The sequence below is a fragment of the Podarcis filfolensis genome, assembly GCF_964270895.1.
Source record: "Podarcis filfolensis genome assembly, chromosome: 2".
In the NCBI taxonomy this organism is placed as follows: Eukaryota; Metazoa; Chordata; class Lepidosauria; order Squamata; family Lacertidae; genus Podarcis; species Podarcis filfolensis.
This window is the reverse complement of record NC_139605.1, coordinates 2,010,086-2,028,504: the sequence shown is the minus strand read 5'-3', so window position 1 is coordinate 2,028,504 and position 18,419 is coordinate 2,010,086. Positions and strand designations below refer to the sequence as shown.

Here is an 18,419-nt window from a genome sequence, read left to right as displayed (position 1 = left end):
TCCCCAGACCCCCAACGGCATGGACGTTCTCCTCAGGGTGGGTGTTTAACTGAAACCAGAACCAGTTCTCCCTCAGGCAAATCCTATCCTCCTCCCCAACTCCCACCCCAAAACAATCCCTCTTCATCTTCTCTCATATCAAACCCTATCTAACTCTCTCCCTCAGAAAGGACTCCTTTTAGTTTCCCTCCAAAAGTGCTGTTGTCCAATCAGAGAGAGGCTCCATCCCTCCAGTGGAATTTCAGGGGGACTGAATGACCAGACTCTGGTCCGGCTCTGCCGTCCGTCACACTTCTGCCTGACAACAACCAGTACAGATCAGCTGTTGGAAATTTCGGTCCCTGATCACAACCACCAGACCTACTAAAGGTCAATACTTTCAGAGGAAAACCTCAGGATTTGGGAATCCCCACATACCTACATTGCCTGAGGTTTCACGTTATGGCTACTCTAAGAGCAGAGGTGGCAAAATCAGGAGTTTGCCTCTGAGAGGAAGAGAGTTTGGGGCTCCTTTATGAAAGTTCTTTCCAGAAACTAGGAGCCACTTTGGAAAAGGCCTTTCCCAGGAATGAACAGGGTGAGGGAAATCTGACTGTGGAGGCAAATTCTGGATCCATACATCCTTCCACAGTGGGGATCTGAGGCATAGCTAGGGGTCAGGGGCAATGAGCGCCACACCACAGGGAGTGGCACTACGCCAGAGCCATGCGTCTCTCCTGGGAGTGATACGATGACTTGGGCGCATGCAGGCTCTGGGCTGCCCACAAAAAGCAATGTGAGTCTGCTGGGTGTTGGAGCAGAACGGGCCTCAGGCGCTGATATTCTGGTGCGCCTGGCACAAGCCCCACCGCCCTGGGTGTCCAAGCGGCTAGCTACACCACTGTTGGGGACATAGGTTTCCAGGTGGGAGTCGATTGTGGTGAGGGTTTGCCAAACGTGCTTTCCTCTTAGAACACTCCCCCCTTTTGTCATGGTTTTGATCACCTTTAAAGTCCATGACACCTTTGCTAAAGGCTGTTCTCCCATTGGAGCACTCACAGGTCAGAGTTTCCCGATTGTCGGTGTTTAGACTACATTCTCTCAAAGGTTAATGTCCAGGGGAGGGAGTAACACCTCAAAGAAAAACACAGCCAAGAGATAGGAAAACTCAACATCCGGAAGAGACCCAGTTTATTTTGAGATAAGCTATTGCAATAGTGTCAGTGACTCCAAGTCAGGAGTTCATTTTAAAACAGTTTTGAAAGAAATGTACAGGCATTAGCTCATAGAAGTTATACATGAAAGGGAAGGTCACAGGTCAGGGAGCTAAAACTCTTTTTCTGTCCGTTATCTTGGGTGTCCAGGTGTCTTGGAATCTTAGGATTTATATTTCACTCACTTTTTGTCCACCTACCAATCCTTAGCATTCCATTTCCATAGCTTCCTATGCCTGGAAAACTCAAGGTGAGAACAGTCGGTCACATAAAAGTGCTATTTCTAAAACGATTTAATACATACATTTCATTCAGCGCTAAATTATATGAAATCTATTGTTTACTTGTTAAATGGGTTAACTAACAGCCTCCAGCCCAACACGATCCAAGGGGAAAGGGAGATTCGTGTCCACCACCATCACCCTGCCTGCTTCGAGCTGCTACTTGAGTGGCTCTGACCGTGACAGTTTCAGATCTCCTGAGGCACAGATGTGCAGCCCAGCCACAGAGAGGAGGGCCTGGGGCTCAAAGCTTTATTTAATCCTTTATTCCTGCTGCCACAGGAGATAATGTTTTAATTGCACATTGAGTCCTTCAAATAAGCAAGAATGAGGAGGAGTTGTAGCACATTTATCAATAACAAAAACTATACAGGGGTTTCAACATTACTTTATGTACATAAGATTATTTCACTCTTTCTGTGTCTTATTTGTTCATTTAGTGTAATTACAACAATAGGTGTTATACGGTTGTTCGTATACTACTAATTTAACCATCCCTGCTTCCAAAGCATCACAACTTTCACCCTCTAATTTCCACAATACTCTATTAGCAACCCAAAACACCAACATTTCCAACTCTCTCAACTGAAGACCAAACTTCAGCCAACTAAAAGAGCATCAACGTTCCCACCAGCATTGCAGATTCATGTTCTCCACAAACTGCAAGCAGTTCATGACCTATTATATTGCATTTACTATTGTGAGACATTACCTTCATTACTTTAATACATGGGTACAACTTTACATGCAGACACCAGAACGTCACATATACTCTATGCATTTAACGGCTGATGTATATAAGGATCTCCACTCCAACTGAAGCTCCTTCCACACTCCATGCATTTAAATGGTTTCTTCACATGTGAGTTCACTATTCTTCAGAGATGTTTTCACTCTGACTGAAGTTCTTTTCATACTCCATAAATTTAAATGGTTTCTCCCCGTGTGAATCCACTGCTGTTTTCTAAGTGCTCCACTCTTAGGGAAGCTCTTTGCAAACACAACCCACACATTTAAGTTCCTCCCCCCATGAGTGTGTTCGTTGATGTATCTTAAAATGTCCAAATCAACTGCCGCTCTTCCAGCACTCTATAAATGAGTTCACTGATGTATTTTAAAATGTCCCCTGACTGAAGCTCTTTCCACACTCCATTCATTTAAATGGCTTCTCCCCTGTGTGAGTTCTTTTGTGTACTCTAAGGCTTCCACTTTGACTGAAACTCTTTCCACACTCCATACATTTATATGGTTTCTCCCCTGTATGAGTTCGCTGATGGCTTCTGAGGTACCCACTATCAATGAAGCTCTTTCCACACTCCATACATTTATATGGTTTCTCCCCTGTATGAGTTCGCTGATGTATTTTTAAATGTGTACTTTGACTATAGCTCTTTCCACACTCCATACATTTAAATGGTTTCTCCCCTGTATGAGTTCGTTGATGTAGTTTAAAATGTCCACTATGATGGAAGCTCTTTCCACACTTCTTGCATTTAAAGGGTTTCTCCCCTGTATGAGTTCGTCGATGTATTTTATAGTATCCACTTTGACTGAAGCTTTTTCCACAATCCATACACTGAAATGGTTTCTCCCCTGTATGAGTTCGCTGATGGCTTTTGAGGTTCCCATTATCACTGAAGCTCTTTCCACACTCCATACATTTAAAGGGTTTCTCCCCTGTATGAGTTCGTTGATGTAGTCTAAGCTTACCACATTCACTGAAGCTTTTTCCACAATCCATACATTTAAATGGTTTCTCCCCTGTGTGAGTTCGTTGATGTACTCTAAAGGCTACACTATGAGAAAAGCTCTTTCCACACTCCATACATTTAAATGGTTTCTCCCCTGTGTGAGTTCGATGATGCATTTTAAGGGTTTCACTATGACTGAAGCTCTTTCCACACTCCATACATTTAAATGGTTTCTCCCCTGTGTGAATTCGTTGATGCATTTTAAGGGATCCACTTTGACTGAAGCTCTTTCCACACTCCATACAATTAAATGGTTTTTCCCCTGTGTGATGTCTTTGGTGTAGTCTGAGGTTTTTGGTTGAAGTAAAGCTTTTTCCACACACTATACATTTATATGGTTTCTCCCCTGTGTGAGTGCGTTGATGTATTGTAAGTTTTCCCTTTATAATGAAGCTCTTTCCACAGTGCATACATTTAAATGGTTTCTCCCCTGTGTGAGTTCGCTGATGTATTCTAAGGGTTACGCTATGACCAAAGCTCTTTCCACACTCCATACATTTAAACGATTTCTCCCCTGTGTGAGTTCGCTGATGTATTTTATAGTGTTCACTTCGACTGAAGCTCTTTCCACACTCCAAACATTTAAATGGTTTCTCACCTGTGTGAGTTCGCTGATGTATTTTATAGTGTCCACTTTGACTGAAGCTCTTTCCACACTCCAAACATTTAAATGGTTTCTCTCCTGTGTGAGTTTGCTGATGTATTTTATAGTGTCCACTTTGACTGAAGCTCTTTCCACACTGCAGACATTTAAATGGTTTCTCCCCTGTGTGAGTTCGTTGATGTATTATAAGGCTTCTATTTATACTGAAGCTCTTTCCACACTCCATACATTTAAATGGTTTCTCCCCTGTATGAGTTCGTTGATGTATTGTAAGGCTTCTCTTTATACTGAAGCTCTTTCCACACTGCATACATTTAAATGACTTCTCTCCTGTGCGAGTTTGTTGATGTTTCTTAGGAGTTTCAATCCAGTTCAAGCTCTTTCCACTCTCCATAGTTTCAAATGTTTTGTCTACTGGGTGAGTTCATTGATGTTAACTAAGTGCATACACTGGCTGAAGCATATTACACACATTTTAATGTTCTCTTCATTATTCCCAGTGAAATTGCAGATGGCCTCTCAGAATTCTGAATGCCTTCTCTGTTGCTGTTTGCGAGTGGAGGAAAAAAATCCTGTTAGGGTTTCAAAGAAGAAAAAGGAACTTCTTAAATTTAACATCACAGCCTACGACCCTCGTACCTACGGGATCGCCTCTCCAGGTATGCCCCACGGAGAGCCTCAAGGTCCATAAATAGCAACACCCTAGTGGTCCCGGACCCTAAGGAAGTTAGATTGGCTTCAACCAGAGCCAGGGCCTTTTCAACTCTGGCTCCGGCCTGGTGGAACGCTCTGCCTCATGAGACCAGGGCCCTGCGGGATCTGTTTTCTTTCCGTAGGGCCTATAAGACAGAGTTGTTCCGCCTGGCCTTTGGCTTGGAGCCAATTTGATTCCCTCCCCCCCTTTTTTTTCCTTTTTCCTTTCTCCTCCTGTGATGAGGCTGCATTTTAATATTTTAATGTTTCAATATTTTAATTGTTGTATTTTAATCTTGTTTTTAAGTTGTATTCATTCAACTTGTTTTTATTATTGGTTGTTAGCCGCCCTGAGCCCGGCCTTGGCTGGGGAGGGCGGGGTATAAATTTATTATTATTATTATTATTATTATTATTATTATTATTATTATTATTATATCATCATCATCATCATCATCATTATATTCTCCCCTCTGCTCTGTCCAGGACTCTCTCACTTTCCTTTCTCTTTTGGGGGGGTGGTGGCCAAAGGAATATGTGTGACACTGAAAAAGCTGAATTCTAACAGTGAAGACTTTCAGAGGAAAATATCTTTTGGAATTATATACCGATTGCATGTAAGATATCAACTGGATTACAAAAGTTGATTATGCGCTTCCTAAATGTGCCCAAGAGACTGATATTGATGAATTGGAGGAATAAAGACAAGTTCCTCTTTAATTAATATTAGTTGTTGCTTTTGTTGTTGTTATTTCTCTGCTGCCCGTCTAGCTGGGTTTCCCCAGCCACTCTGGGTGGCTCCCAACAGACTATTAAAAACATGATAAAACATCAAACATTAAAAACTTCATTAAATAGGGCTGTCTTCAGATGGATTGATGATATGACAACACTTACTACGGATGAATGGATTACTTACATACGTAGACTTTGTCTGGATAAACATACTGACATTTGGACTGAGTTCATAGAGAACATAGTAGGTTTCTAATAACCATATATGCAGTATGAGAATAATATGGTATTTTTTGCACCTTTTCTCTCTCTTATTTTTTCTCACTTTATTTTCTATAACTGAAATTATATTTATTATTCAGATGTCTCCATGTAAACCCTCCAGCAATGGGCATTGTCTATCATGATCTTGGGGCCTTTACCCTTGAAGCCAACCAGGCTGTGAAAGTGCATACATCTATTCTCACTTGGTGCCGATGGACAGTATCACAGGTTGCAACTCACTCTACCAAAAACCAGAAGTAATGAAGATGATTTCAATATATAATTGATATATAAATCCCAAAAGCATTTTCACAGCATCCTCCATGTACCGCAATTATTAGCACAAGTTAAAGGCTAATGAACATATTATGACTCATGTTTTTGTGGGCTGTGTACACACCTGAAGGTGTTGAATGACTGGTTAAGGACCCTGTGCGAAAAGCTGGAAATGGGCAGTCTCCCATGGTTTCAAGCTGGGAGAAGAAATGGAAGCCCCCCCAGGTGAGGTCCCTCCCCTTTCTGTGTGAGACAAGGGTTAAGATCTACCTTTGAGACAGTGTTAGAAACTGATATATGAAAGCTAGCAGCTAAATGGCACCTTCCACTTAGGTTATGGGCACAACAACGGATTGTCTAGGCTGCAAAAAACAAATCCATGCTTCTCCTGCCTGCTCCCCTAATATTCTTAAGATGGTCTCTTCTCCAGAATTCAGAGAGTGGCTGGAAGTGGGGAGGCAGAAAAGGCTCTCCTTTCCTTTCACTCTGCAATTTTAATCTGAAATCTGAGCCCAGAGCTCAGAAACTGCTCGTGCTAATGAAACTCCCTGTCGCAAAATTCGCCCAGAGCAACAGGAGTTTCAAACGCTGCTTTGAGACAGGTAGACATTGTATTCTTTCTTTTTGTTGTCATTTAAATTAATTTTGTTTTGTTTTTTAATCATATGGTATTATGAAAAAGTTTCAATGAAATTTTATGAAACAACAAAAAACACACACCCTGAAAACCTGGGGTGGGGGTGGGGGAATTTAACCACTCTTTTCAGGGGGGTGCAGGGAGGCTGTTCCCCCATCAAGTAAATAAATAAAAATACTTAACTAACTGACCAATTGTGTCACAGACAATTCGGTTCTGCCCTGCCCCCCCAAAATGTGCCCCCCTATAAATCCTGGCTACACCCATGCCCTCTGGACCCCCCATAAGCCAGCGCCCAGGATGGAGACATCTCCCACACCAAAGGCCGCTTCTGTCTCTTACCTTTCTCTCTGCCAGTGCTCGGCTGTTCTTATCTTCCCAAAGGATGTTTCTATTCATTCCCCAGCCCCCCAAAACATCCACTGTCCCCCTACTTCCCGGAGTCTCCCCTGCGCCCTTGGACCGGCTCCCCTCTCACCCAAGGTCTCCCCAGCCATAGCTGTCAACGTTTCCCTTTTTAAAAGGGACATTCCCTTATTCTGAATAGGATTCCTCGCAAGAAAAGGGAAAAGTTGACAGCCGTGCTCCCCAGCGCGCCATCCTCTCCACCTGGAGGGGCTTGGCAAGAAGAACACAGAGGGGGGATAAGCAGAAGAAGAAAGTGGGGATGGGTCTCTATCCAGGCCCCTCTCGCTTCCTTAAACCCTTGCGTGGACCACGGTTCTCAACCTGTGGGTCCCCAGATGTTGTTGGACTACAACTCCCATCATCCCTGAGCTCTGGCCTTGCTAGCTAGGGGTGATGGGAGTTGTAGTTCAACAACATCTGGGGACCCACAGGTTGAGAAAGGCTGGCTCCGCCTCTACCGCCAAAAGGGCCCCACGCGACACGGATGCGCCTCTCGCTACACGCGCGGAGCCAGGCACGCCCCAGGGATCCCTGCCTGGGAGAAACAGGAATCCGCAGCGTCGGCGTCACGTCTGAGGCCTCGGTTCAAACACAGCCCTGCTTGGGGACGGGGGCTCCCGCAAGGACCCCCTAATGGTGGGCACCGCATTTCAATTCCAGCACAGGCGCCAGAAAGGGGGGGGAGAGTGCAGGGCAGCTGAGTATCTCTTGCCCCCCCCCCCAAGGAAAACGCGTGTTGGGGGGGGGGGTTGCACGAAAGGAGATCGTGCAACGGAAACCTTGCAAATGTTGGGTTTGCAGCTGTATTGCATAGATCCAGGCCCCTGTCGCTGGGTTTTTTTTGGGAGGGTGTCTCTTTGCCGCCGTCCCCCCCCCTTGCTGCACCTTTACCTCTTTGTCTTCTCTGGCCACCCGCTTCCTTTGTTCGCTTTTCCGATTACCTTCCTTGCAATATGAACGCGGAAGGAGGGTGTGCTTTCCACTGATACTCCTCCTCCCCCCTTTTAAGACCTCCCTCTGCTCCCCACGCCCTGCGCTCGGATGGGAACCGGACGTGAGGGCGCTGCCTTTTGCCTCTTCCTCTTTGGGCTCCGTAGGAAATTGCAACACGCCCCCCCCCAATAGCTGTCAACTTTTTCCTTTTTTTAAGGGAAATTCCCTTAAAAAAATAGGATAGGATTCCTGGCAAGAAAAGGGAAAAGTTGACAGCTATGCCCACCCTCCATTTACCGTGGGGGCAACTGCTGCAGGCGGATCGAGATTAAAATTGGGTGCTGGGTGGGGGGGGGGGGAGTACACCCCTCCCCCCAGTGAAGCAGCTCCCCCCCCCGCCTGCACTTAGGGTTTGCACATGGTTGGAGTCGGACGGGGGGGTCTCCTCCCCACAGCGGAGAATTGAAAATGGGGGGGGGGGTTTGGTCCTCTTTTCACGCCGGAGATCAAACCTGGGACTTCTCTATACATGCAAAGCATTTCCTCTGTCATTGAGCTGCCCCCCCCCCCAAGGAACTGACTTTGACCCCCTCCAGCAAAACGGGAAGAACAACACCGGCCTACTTTGCAGGCCGACACTCCCCTTGGAAAATGGGTGTCACAGTGGCGGGATCTCTCCCCCCACCCCAATTAACAGAGATAAATGTAAACCTGTGTAACCTTCAGATCCAGGAGTAGTTTTTCCAGAGGTGGGGGGCTGTGGGTGGGTCTCTTTCCGTGCCGCTACCGGGGATCGAACCTCCGACCTGCTCACAAAAGAAATGGGGATTTTTCTTTGCAGGGAGGGGGAGGGGGAGGGCGGATCTCCTGCCACTCCCCCCTTCCTCTCCCAGGGTCAATGAGCTCCGCTTCCTAGAGAGGCAGGAAGTTTGTGGCGCGGGTGGGGTGGGGTTGTAGAGGCTGGATGGAGGGGTGGGGACTCCATGCACATTCCCAGGCGAGGAGGAGGCGTAGAGAGGAGAAAGAGGTGCTGCGTATTTGGGGGTGTTTCGGGGTTGGTGGGGGAGGGGAGGGGAAAGATTCGCTTTCCTTGCACCTGAATCTGCAAGCAGCTGGTGGGGGGAGAGGGAAAGGATTCCCTTTGCAAAGTCTCCCCGCTCCCACTTTTCCCTCTTGGGAACTGTAGTCCGCCTCCCCAGTGGATCTCGTTTCTTCGGGAAGCACCGCTGTGCAGCCCAGTCTCATGCATGTTTACTCAGAAGTAAGTCCTGCTCTGTCCGTACTATCTAATAGCGCTCTCGTTTATATCTGCAATTCCCCTCCACTCGCCCCCTCCCTCCGCTCCTTTGCTAAAGCCCCCTTGGGGTGGGGAGATAGCAGCGGGGAGGAAGGATTTGGCGCAGTAGAAGCAGTGCCCTATATGGGGGGGGCTTGGTGAGCTGCTTTTGTAGCCCCAGAGCTGGAGAGCAGAGTCGCCTTTGGGTTGCGGGAGATGGAGGAGATTTTGAATAGGAGGTGGGGCTGTAAAAGGTAAAGGGACCCCTGACCATTAGGTCCAGTCGTGGCCCACTCTGGGGTTGCGGCGCTCATCTCGCTTTATTGGCCGAGGAAGCCGGCGTACAGGTTCCAGGTCATGTGGCCATCATGACTAAGCCACTTCTGGCAAACCAGAGCAGCGCATGGAAACGCCGTTTACCTTCCCGCCGGAGCGGTACCTATTTATCTACTTGCACTGCATGCTTTCGAACTGCTAGGTTGGCAGGAGCAGGGACAGAGGAACGAGAGCTCGCCCCCTCGCAGGGATTCAAACCGCTGATCTTCTGATCGGCAAGTCCTAGGCTCTGTGGTTTAACTCACAGCGGCTGAGGAGCAGACAAAATGCTAAAGGAAGTCGGCCTTAGATAGAGTTTGGAAGGGGACCCCCAAATGTCATCTAGTCCAACCCCTGGCAATGCAGGAATCTCAGCTAAAGCATCCAGGACTGATGGCCCTCCAGCCTCTGCTTAGAAACATCAGAGGAAAGGAGAGTCCACTACCTCCAGAGGGAGACAGTTCCACCGTTGAACAGTTCTTATTGTCAGAAAGTTCTTCTTCCTGGTGTTTAGGAGTCCTAAACTCCAGAGCAGGACAGAAACAAGCACGCACCCTCCTCCACGTGACAGCCTTTAAGATATTTGACAATGGCTATCCCATCTCCTCTCAGTCTCCTCTTTTCTGGACTAAACATATCCAAGTCCTTGAACCGTTCCTCATAAGGCTTGGTTTCCAGACCCTCGATCATCTTGTGAGATTCCTTAGCAAGAAAGAGGCTGCTATTGGAAAGAGTCAAAGGGAAGCAAAATGTGGGTTTTTGGGGAGGGGGAAGCCCCCCATCTCCCCTTTCAGAACTCGTAGATGGGGGGGGCTGGTGGACTGTGGTTTCCTTGGAACAAAGGAAAGGGTCTTTCTGAGGTTGGTCATGTTGAGGGGGGAGGCAAATGGGGAGGAGTCCCTGCTTCAAAACAGGAGGGAAAGGGCATATTTTGGATTTCCTGGAGCCTGAAAAAACACCCAGTCAGTCTCCCTCCCGCTAGGCAATAATAATAATAATAATAATAATAATAATAATAATAATAAAAATTATTTATATCCTGCCCTCCCCAGCCGAAACCGGGCTCAGGGCGGCTAACAACAATAAAACAGTACAAAAGTACAGCACAAACAACACTCTAAAACCATTCATTATAAAATTAATTCAAGGGAAATGGGTGCATGGATGGCGGTATTTGAAATTGATTGGGATCTTAAGGGCACTTTTAAAAGCCTCATGGCAAAAGACCGGATGAATTAAATAAATGCCCACTCCCCAGTTTTGGACTTGGGGGGAAGAAATACATTACCTCCCATCTGATTCTGATGCTGCCTCCAAAAAGAGGCTTCTCTAGACATGCTCTGGGAAGATTGTTGGGGGGGGGGGGAGATGAAAGCCGGGTGGGTGGGCATGGGGGAGGGATCTGGCCCCTCTTGCAGGACTGGCGCAGCACAGGGATGCTGAAGGTCTTTCTTCTCTGTTGCTGCCAGCCTCACTCCTGCCCAGTCTCCTCGCTTGCCATGAAAACATTGAGGTTGGCAGGAGGGCTTCGTAATGCTATAGGCTGAGCAAGATGTACACACATATGTACATTCCTTAGAGGAAGGCCTGGGGCGCCATAGTTCGCCAGCATGCCTCCATCCCCCAAGCCACAATCCCCTAAAAACTGAAGCAACTTTTAATATCATGATCTTCATGACATCCTTCCTGTTCCCTGTCTTTCCCCTGCAGGCCCAGGAATGGCCTCTTGAGAGCTGCTCCCTGCTTTGAAGTGCATCGTGGCAACACCTGAGAGAGTCCCAGGAGTGTCCCAGTTTACGCCTCCATTCCCTCTGTCTTCCACAGGCAGCGCAATGGCCTCAGAGGCACCGTTTGGACCGTCTCTTCTTAGGGGTTGGATGGAAAGAGTTGCCAGGCAGCTCCCTCAGGTAGGGAAAGAGTATCTGGTGTGGGGAGGAGAGGGGAGAAGGGGAAGAGAGGGGGACAAACCAGCCTCTGTGTTGCGTGGGGAATATTTGTTATTACAGTGGTACCTCAGGTTACAGACACTTCAGGTTACAGACTCTGCTAACCCAGAAATAGTACCTCGGGTTAAGAACTTTGCTTCAGGATGAGAACAGAAATTGTGCGGCGGCAGCGTGAGTCCCCATTAGCTAAAGTGGTACCTCAGGTTAAGAACAGTTTCAGGTTAAGAACGGACCTCCGGAATGAATTAAGTACGTAACCACAGGTACCACTGTATTTCTATTAGTGGATTTATCTTGCCCAGGGCGATCCAAAGAGGCTTACGACCAACCAACAAAACAGACAGGGATGAAGGGGATCTAAGAGAAGTTATCTCCTCCTCCTCCTCCTCTTCTTCTTCTTCTTCTTCTTCTTCTTCTTCTTCTTCTTCTTCTTCTTCCAGGCCCTCTTGACCTTTGAGGAGGTGGCTGTCTTTTTCACGGAGGAGGAGTGGGCTCTGCTGGATCGTGGCCAAAGAGCTCTGCACAAGGAAGTCATGGAGGAGAATTATGAGATGGTGGCCTCTCTAGGTGAGGAAGCATTTTTATCCCTCTTGCCTGTTAGATGTGGAAGGTGTCAACCAGCTCTTTGTGCCATTTATTCATGCAGAGTAGGAATAATTTAAGAAGAATAGCCAGCTTGGATCCCCATTTTTGGAGATGTACCCTACAATATTTGCAGCTTTGCTCTCTGAAGCAGCATCCATATATTCACACAAACGCCCCTTGTGACAGTGGGGACCACAAGGCCCTCTCCTGCTCATGTTGCATGTCTTTATAGGATCCGGGTATGGTAATCCCTCCTCTTTGCTTTTGCGGTCGTAGATATGGATTGATTTGAAATGGCCAGGTGATTTGTGGCCAAAAGTAGCTAATATTATTGCTTTCCTTGGTAGAATCAGACCTCGGTTCCTGTTGGGAAGAAAAACAAGATCCATTTCTCCAGGTCCCTAAAGAAGGGGAGATATCAGAAGGTAGATGTTTAGCTGCATTTTGGGGTCCTTTCTTTCCTCTGGAAAGAGAGAGAGCAGAAGCCTGTTGCCTTTATGTCCTGCTTCTGTGCTTCCTGTCAGCATCTAGTTGGCTCCTATAGGACTCTGGGACTAAATAGACCCGGGGGGGGGCAGCCCATGGGACTCCACCCCCGCCCCAGTTACCGCTGTCCCCAGGCCATGATCCATGACCACCTCTGCTTCACATCCTCCTTGAGTCCTCTTTTCCTGCCTGGGTTGTGTCCTTGAAATCTGAAGGTGTTTCTTGCTTGCCTGGGTAGAGGAAAGAGTGTGTGTAGAAACTGCTCCTGTCCAAAGGTTGCATTTACATTCGTTGTTACACCCAGTTCTGCCTCTGGTCCCACAGAGTGCGAGCACCCGGCCCTAAGGCTGTAAAAAGCTGCCCACACAGGGTCCAACAGGGTTTTCTTCTAAAGAGCAGAGATGGCATCCAGGCTGAGGTTTAAATTTAAAATAGCCTCCACATTGCCTCTGAGGTTAATGTACAGTGAGATCCTCTTCCCAAGTGCCAGGTGGATTCTGCTGGGACCATGTGCCCTTCTTCTATCCCTCAGACGGAGTGTTAAGATCTTGCCTTTCCCTTATTTTGGGAAGGGAGCCATGGCAGTAGTAGGGCTTGGCATGCCTGGGTATTTTGCACTTGGAATTAACTGGCTGCTTTGAAAACATTTCCCAAACCAGACTTCATCGCTTGGGTGGAAGGAGACGATCCAATTGGGTGGTGCTCTGAGAAAGGGGGGAGATAATCAGACACAGAAGTGCGAGGTGACAGCTTGTGTGAGGTGGAGCAGGAATGGACTCGTTGTGTTGTCTTGAGAAATTAACTTCAGATTCAGCTGTGTGGGGAGATAAGTGGGGGACGTGTTTGAAAATGGTAGAAGAGGCAGAGAACAGGGCTCGATTCTCAATGGGAGTCTCTGCTTCTACCTTGCAGTTTGAACAACATTTTCTTTTTCTTCCACCCCCAAAACAGGTAATGGGCAGAGGAGAGAGAATTATGAGGAGCCGTCAGGAAATGTGGAGCATAATGTAGGGAAAGAGACATTTGTAAATCAACTGTCACGCCAAAAGCATGTAGGCAGAAACATGTCAAATAATGGGAAAAGGGAATCTTCCACTACTCAGGACATTGGTTTCCATGTAACCCTGAACTCACAGGAGGAATTCACAGGAAGGAGCAGTGTGGAGTGTGAAAAGGGCTTCAGTCAGAGTGGAAGCATTAGTTTGCGTCAAAGAACCCAAACGGGGGAGAAAGCATTTCAATGCACGGAATGTGGAAAGAGCTTAAGCAGTGCTGGTAACCTTATTAAGCATAAAAAAACCCACACAGGGGAGAAACCATTCAAATGCATGGAGTGTGGAAAGAGCTTCAGCCAGAGCGGAAACCTTATTGCCCACCAAAGAATCCACACTGGGGAAAAACCATTTAAATGTATGGTGTGTGGAAAGAGCTTCAGTCTCAATCACCATCTTACTTTACATCAAAGAACCCACACTGGGGAGAAACCGCATAAATGCATGGAGTGTGGAAAGAGCTTCTGTACAAGCAGTTTGCTTATCGGACATCAAAGAACCCATACTGGGGAGAAACCATTTAAATGTATGGTGTGTGGAAAGAGTTTCAGTCTCAATCACCATCTTACAATACACCAAAGAGTGCACACTGGGGAGAATCTGCATAAATGCATGGAGTGTGGAAAGAGCTTCAGTTATAAGAGTGCACTTACTTTACATCAAAGAACCCACACTGGGGAGAAACCATTTAAGTGTATGGAGTGTGGAAATAGCTTCAGACAAAGAAGAAGCCTTACTGCACATCAAGGAAACCACACTGGAGAGAAACCCTATGTATGCATGGAGTGTGGAAAGAGCTTCAGTTGTAGGAGTGCAATTACTGTGCATCAAAGAGCCCACACTGGGGAGAAACCATTTAAATGTATGGATTGTGGAAAGAGCTTCAGTCGGAATGGAAGCCTTACTACACATCAAAGAACCCACACCGGGGAGAAGCCGTTTGAATGCATGGAGTGTGGAAAGAGCTTCAACCGGAGGACTACACTAACAGTACATCAAAGAGAGCACACTGGGGAGAAACCATATGAATGCATGGAATGTGGAAAGAGCTGCAGTTGTAGGAGTGAACTTACTTTACACCAAAGAACCCACACGAGGGAGAAACCGTATGAATGCATGGAGTGTGGAAAGAGTTTCAGTTGTGCGAGTGCACTTACATTTCATCACAGAACCCACACTGGGGAGAGACCGTTTAACTGCATGGAGTGTGGAAAGAGCTTCAGATATAGCGGAAGTCTTACTGTACATCAAAGGGCCCACACTAGGGGAAACCATTAAAATGTAGAGAGTGTGGAAAGCGCTTCAGTGGGAGTGAAGACCTGGCTGCATCTGAGAACTCACACAGGGGAGAACACCTCTAAGTGATTGGAATATGAAGAACAGCAGTAAATGCAGCAAACTTGCTTAACACAGAAGAATTTACAGAGGGAGTAACAAATCGAGATTCACTGAGTGTAAACAGCACTTCACTAGAAACTGAAGTATTTACCACACATGGAAGAACCATAGCAGGGAGGAAACTTGAGCATCTTGTGGCACCTCAAAATGCATGATGATAGGTTTTGTTGCCTCTAAGAAAAATAAGAAATTCCTAGCAACTTCTATGCTAATTGCCCAAGATGGTCTCCCCATTCGGCCTAATGTCTTGGCCATCTGGCATATTATTATTAATGCAGTAAGTGGAGAAAGAAAGGAGGCAAAGTTTAGGCACTTGGTCAGAGGTGTGGCAAAAGGCATTGGTCTGCTGCTGTCACCCTTTCTTTAAGTGAAACTCTCATGTGTCTCAGGTTTCACCCATCAAGTATTCAGAGTCCCCAAGTGGCTTAGAGTGCCTAGTTGGGAAATGTGATATAAATGACTGTGACTATTTATTTATTTATTACATCAGACTCTCCACATAGGGAAAGAATCACAGGCCAGTCCTTCCAAAGGGATGGTGGTGCCAGACCTTAAAATTAAAACCTGAGCTGTTCAACCTGTTTTCTTGCTTTCCCCCTATCTTTTATTCTAAATAAAGTTTCGCAATCTGAACAGCTCTTCAGTTTGCCCTGTTGCTGAAGCTCTTTGGGATACCATCTGCTCAGATGCACATCAAATATCAACATAAATGATGCTTAGATTAAAACAGCTGTATGCGTGGCCTCCGTATTAGAACAGCATGGCCCAAATCTTAGAGCCCTCCCACCTACTTCCTAAAGCTGGAAAAGTGCTAACTTGGCTTTGGGAAGGAGGTAGGAGGACTCTAGGACCCTGACACGACCCTCACACCTCTTTTTGGAGCCCAGCACCTTACTCTCCCCACTTTGGGAAGGTGGTGTGAGGGCTGGTGGGGTGTCAAATGTTGCTGAGGACTACAAAAGAATAGAGTGCTGCTTGCACACCTTATGTGGCAGAGGAAGGGGGGCAGGGAAGTGACCCAGGAGAGGGGACCTGTGATTTATGGGGTGTCACGACACCCACCAGTGGAAGATAGGAGTGCCTGGCGTGCTCTGGCCCATGGGGTCACGAAGAGTCGGACACGACTAAACGACTAAACATTAACACCACAAGGTTGGAGTCAGGGCAGGTGGAGGAAAAAGGGACGGTCCAGGCGAAGGATGGGTGAGTAGTTTCCCCAAAAGTCCTTAACATTCTTTCTATGCAAAAAGTGGCACCCATACTTTTTTGAGGTGCTCACAAATGGAGAATCTTTAGGCACAAAACGCACCTGGCGCCCTGCTAATTTCAAACCCGGTCAGAGTGCTCACCTTACTTTACATCAGATAACCCACACTGGGGAGAAACAAAATTAAAAAATTCCTTCCAGTAGCACCTTAGAGACCAACTAAGTTTGCATGCACATGAAAGCTCATACCAATAACAAACTTGGTTGGTCTCTAAGGTGCTATTGGAAGGAATTTTTTTATTTTGTTTCAACTATGGCAGACCAACACGGCTACTTACCTGTAACTAAAACTATGGGGAGAAACAGTTTAAATGCATGGAGTGTGGAAAGAGCTTCAGGTGGAGAGGTAACCTTACTATGCTTCAAGAAATGACAACTGGGGTAAACCATTTGAATGTATGTAAGTCACCTATAAGTTCCAGTGCAGGTAATGTACAAATCCAGTAATGAATAATAAGCAATAATTGATAAAGGCTAATTAAGCAAAAACAGAAGTCATAAAAAAGCAGGAACAAATGTTATTAGCTTATAAAGAATGAGCCCCCAAACACCACAAACTGAATCTGTACTTCGCTAAATTAAAAATTCTGTTTTTTCTTTTTCTTTTTTGGAGTAATTTTTATTAGAATTTGAAAAGAGCATGAGAAGGAATAAAGGGGGGAAGGGGAAGAGAAACAGGAGGAAATAATGAGAGAAAGATATGAGAAAGGGAAAGGAAAAAAAGAGAATAAAGAACTTGCGATTCTTTGTGTGTCAGCTATATATAAACATTATTCAACTCATCCATTCCGATGTAACGCCCAACTAAACTACTTTCGATAAACCAACATTATAAAGATTCTTATTTTTGTTTTTGGACAGGGGGACATTTTTTTAATGCACTTTAACGGCACTCTGTGAGCACAGCCTGACCCACACACACTTCTCTCCTACAGTGTGTTTCACAAGCCACTTCAGCTGAGATTCCTACATTGCAGGGGGTTGGACTAGATGAGCCTCGGGGTCCCTTCCCACTCTTAAGATTCTATGATGTCCCACAAGGTGGTTAAGTTAGTTTCTTTTTTCCTACATTGGTGTCTGGTGCTCTGTCCCTTTTCCCCAGAGTCTGTCAGCTGCTAGAAAAGGTAGCAATCCAGGGTTTGTGAGATTTGAGTAAGGTCTGTGATGAATAAAGCCAAGGCTACATTTGACAAAGGATCACCTCCACGTTTTCCTTTTTTTTTTTTATTTTTTTTTTATAATATATTTATTAAAGTTTTCAAATAAAGCATATATTAGATAAGCACTTATCATTGTCCATTTAACATCTCTCAATTATTACATGGGACTCCCCCACACCTCCCGCATACACTTACATCATTATTAAATTAGTTTCAAACAAATTATCATTTAATTCATCTTAATTAATAATCTTAATTTGGTTTTGACATATAATTCAACCTTAAATCTAATTTAATGGTAGACAATTGTCTGCACTGGCATCCAATTCAGCACTCAGCCAAATTACAATATTTTTGTAAATAAATCTTAAATTTCCTCCAGTCTTCTTCCATCCTTTCTTCTCCCTGGTCTCGAATTCTGCCGGTCATCTCGGCTAATTGCATATAGTCCATCAGTTGCATCTGCCATTCTTCCACAGTGGGTAGCTCCTGAGTTTTCCAATTCTTGGCAATTAATATTCTTGCTGCTGTTGTTGCGTACAAAAAGAATGTTCTGTCCTCTTTTAACACACTCTGGCCGACAATACCCAGGAGAAAGGCCTCTGATTTCTTAGTGAAGGTGTATTTAAACACCTTTTTTAATTCATTATATATTTTCTCCCAAAAGGCCTTCACTCTAGGGCAGGTCCACCAGAGGTGAAAAAATGTTCCTTCATTTTCCTTACATTTCCAACATTTGCTATCAGACGAATGGTATATTTTAGCCAGTTTAACAGGGGTCATGTACCATCTATACATCATTTTCATCACATTTTCCTTCAACGCATTACATGCAGTGAAGTTCAGCCCAGAGGTCCACAACCTTTCCCAATCTTCAAACATAATATTATACCCAATATCCTGCGCCCATTTTATCATTGTTGATTTTACCATTTCGTCATGTGTGTTCCATTTCAGCAGCAAGTTATACATTCTTGAAAGTACCTTAGTCTTAGGTTCTAACAGTTCAGTTTCTAACTTTGACTTTTCCACTTGGAATCCTAGCTTTTTGTCATTTTTAAACACTTCTTTAATCTGAGCATAGTGTAACCAGTCTCGCACTTTGTCTCTCATCTTTTCTAAACTCTGCAATTTCCAGTTGTCACCATCCTTTTCTATT

The 18,419-nt window shown here is 45.7% G+C and overlaps 2 protein-coding genes across 5 annotated transcripts; one reads left to right on the top strand and one right to left on the bottom strand.

Moving 5' to 3' along the window:
* Positions 1 to 1,138: 1,138 nt before the first annotated feature.
* Positions 1,139 to 8,761, bottom strand: LOC310756816 (uncharacterized protein). 3 transcript variants are annotated; one of them, XM_083601636.1, is made up of 2 exons: positions 8,496 to 8,761; positions 1,139 to 4,375 (listed from the first exon to the last, which is right to left on the bottom strand). In XM_083601636.1, exon 2 carries the CDS (start codon positions 4,221 to 4,223, stop codon positions 2,628 to 2,630), a length of 1,596 nt encoding a protein of 531 aa, XP_083457762.1. In that variant the 5' UTR covers positions 4,224 to 4,375; positions 8,496 to 8,761; the 3' UTR covers positions 1,139 to 2,627. The 3 variants fall into 3 exon arrangements, with proteins under 3 accessions (XP_083457762.1, XP_083457764.1, XP_083457763.1); XM_083601638.1 differs by having other exon boundaries at positions 1,847 to 4,401; positions 8,496 to 8,642; XM_083601637.1 differs by lacking the exon at positions 8,496 to 8,761 and adding an exon at positions 7,734 to 7,893 and having other exon boundaries at positions 1,847 to 4,375.
* LOC310756792 (uncharacterized protein) lies at positions 8,701 to 15,470 on the top strand. Of its 2 annotated transcripts, XM_083601571.1 has the most exons (5): positions 8,701 to 9,036; positions 11,077 to 11,273; positions 11,753 to 11,879; positions 12,245 to 12,322; positions 13,335 to 15,470. In XM_083601571.1, exons 2-5 carry the CDS (start codon positions 11,199 to 11,201, stop codon positions 14,711 to 14,713), a joined length of 1,659 nt encoding a protein of 552 aa, XP_083457697.1. In that variant the 5' UTR covers positions 8,701 to 9,036; positions 11,077 to 11,198; the 3' UTR covers positions 14,714 to 15,470. The 2 variants fall into 2 exon arrangements, with proteins under 2 accessions (XP_083457697.1, XP_083457696.1); XM_083601570.1 differs by lacking the exon at positions 8,701 to 9,036 and having other exon boundaries at positions 10,772 to 11,273.
* The last annotated feature ends 2,949 nt before the right edge of the window (positions 15,471 to 18,419 follow it).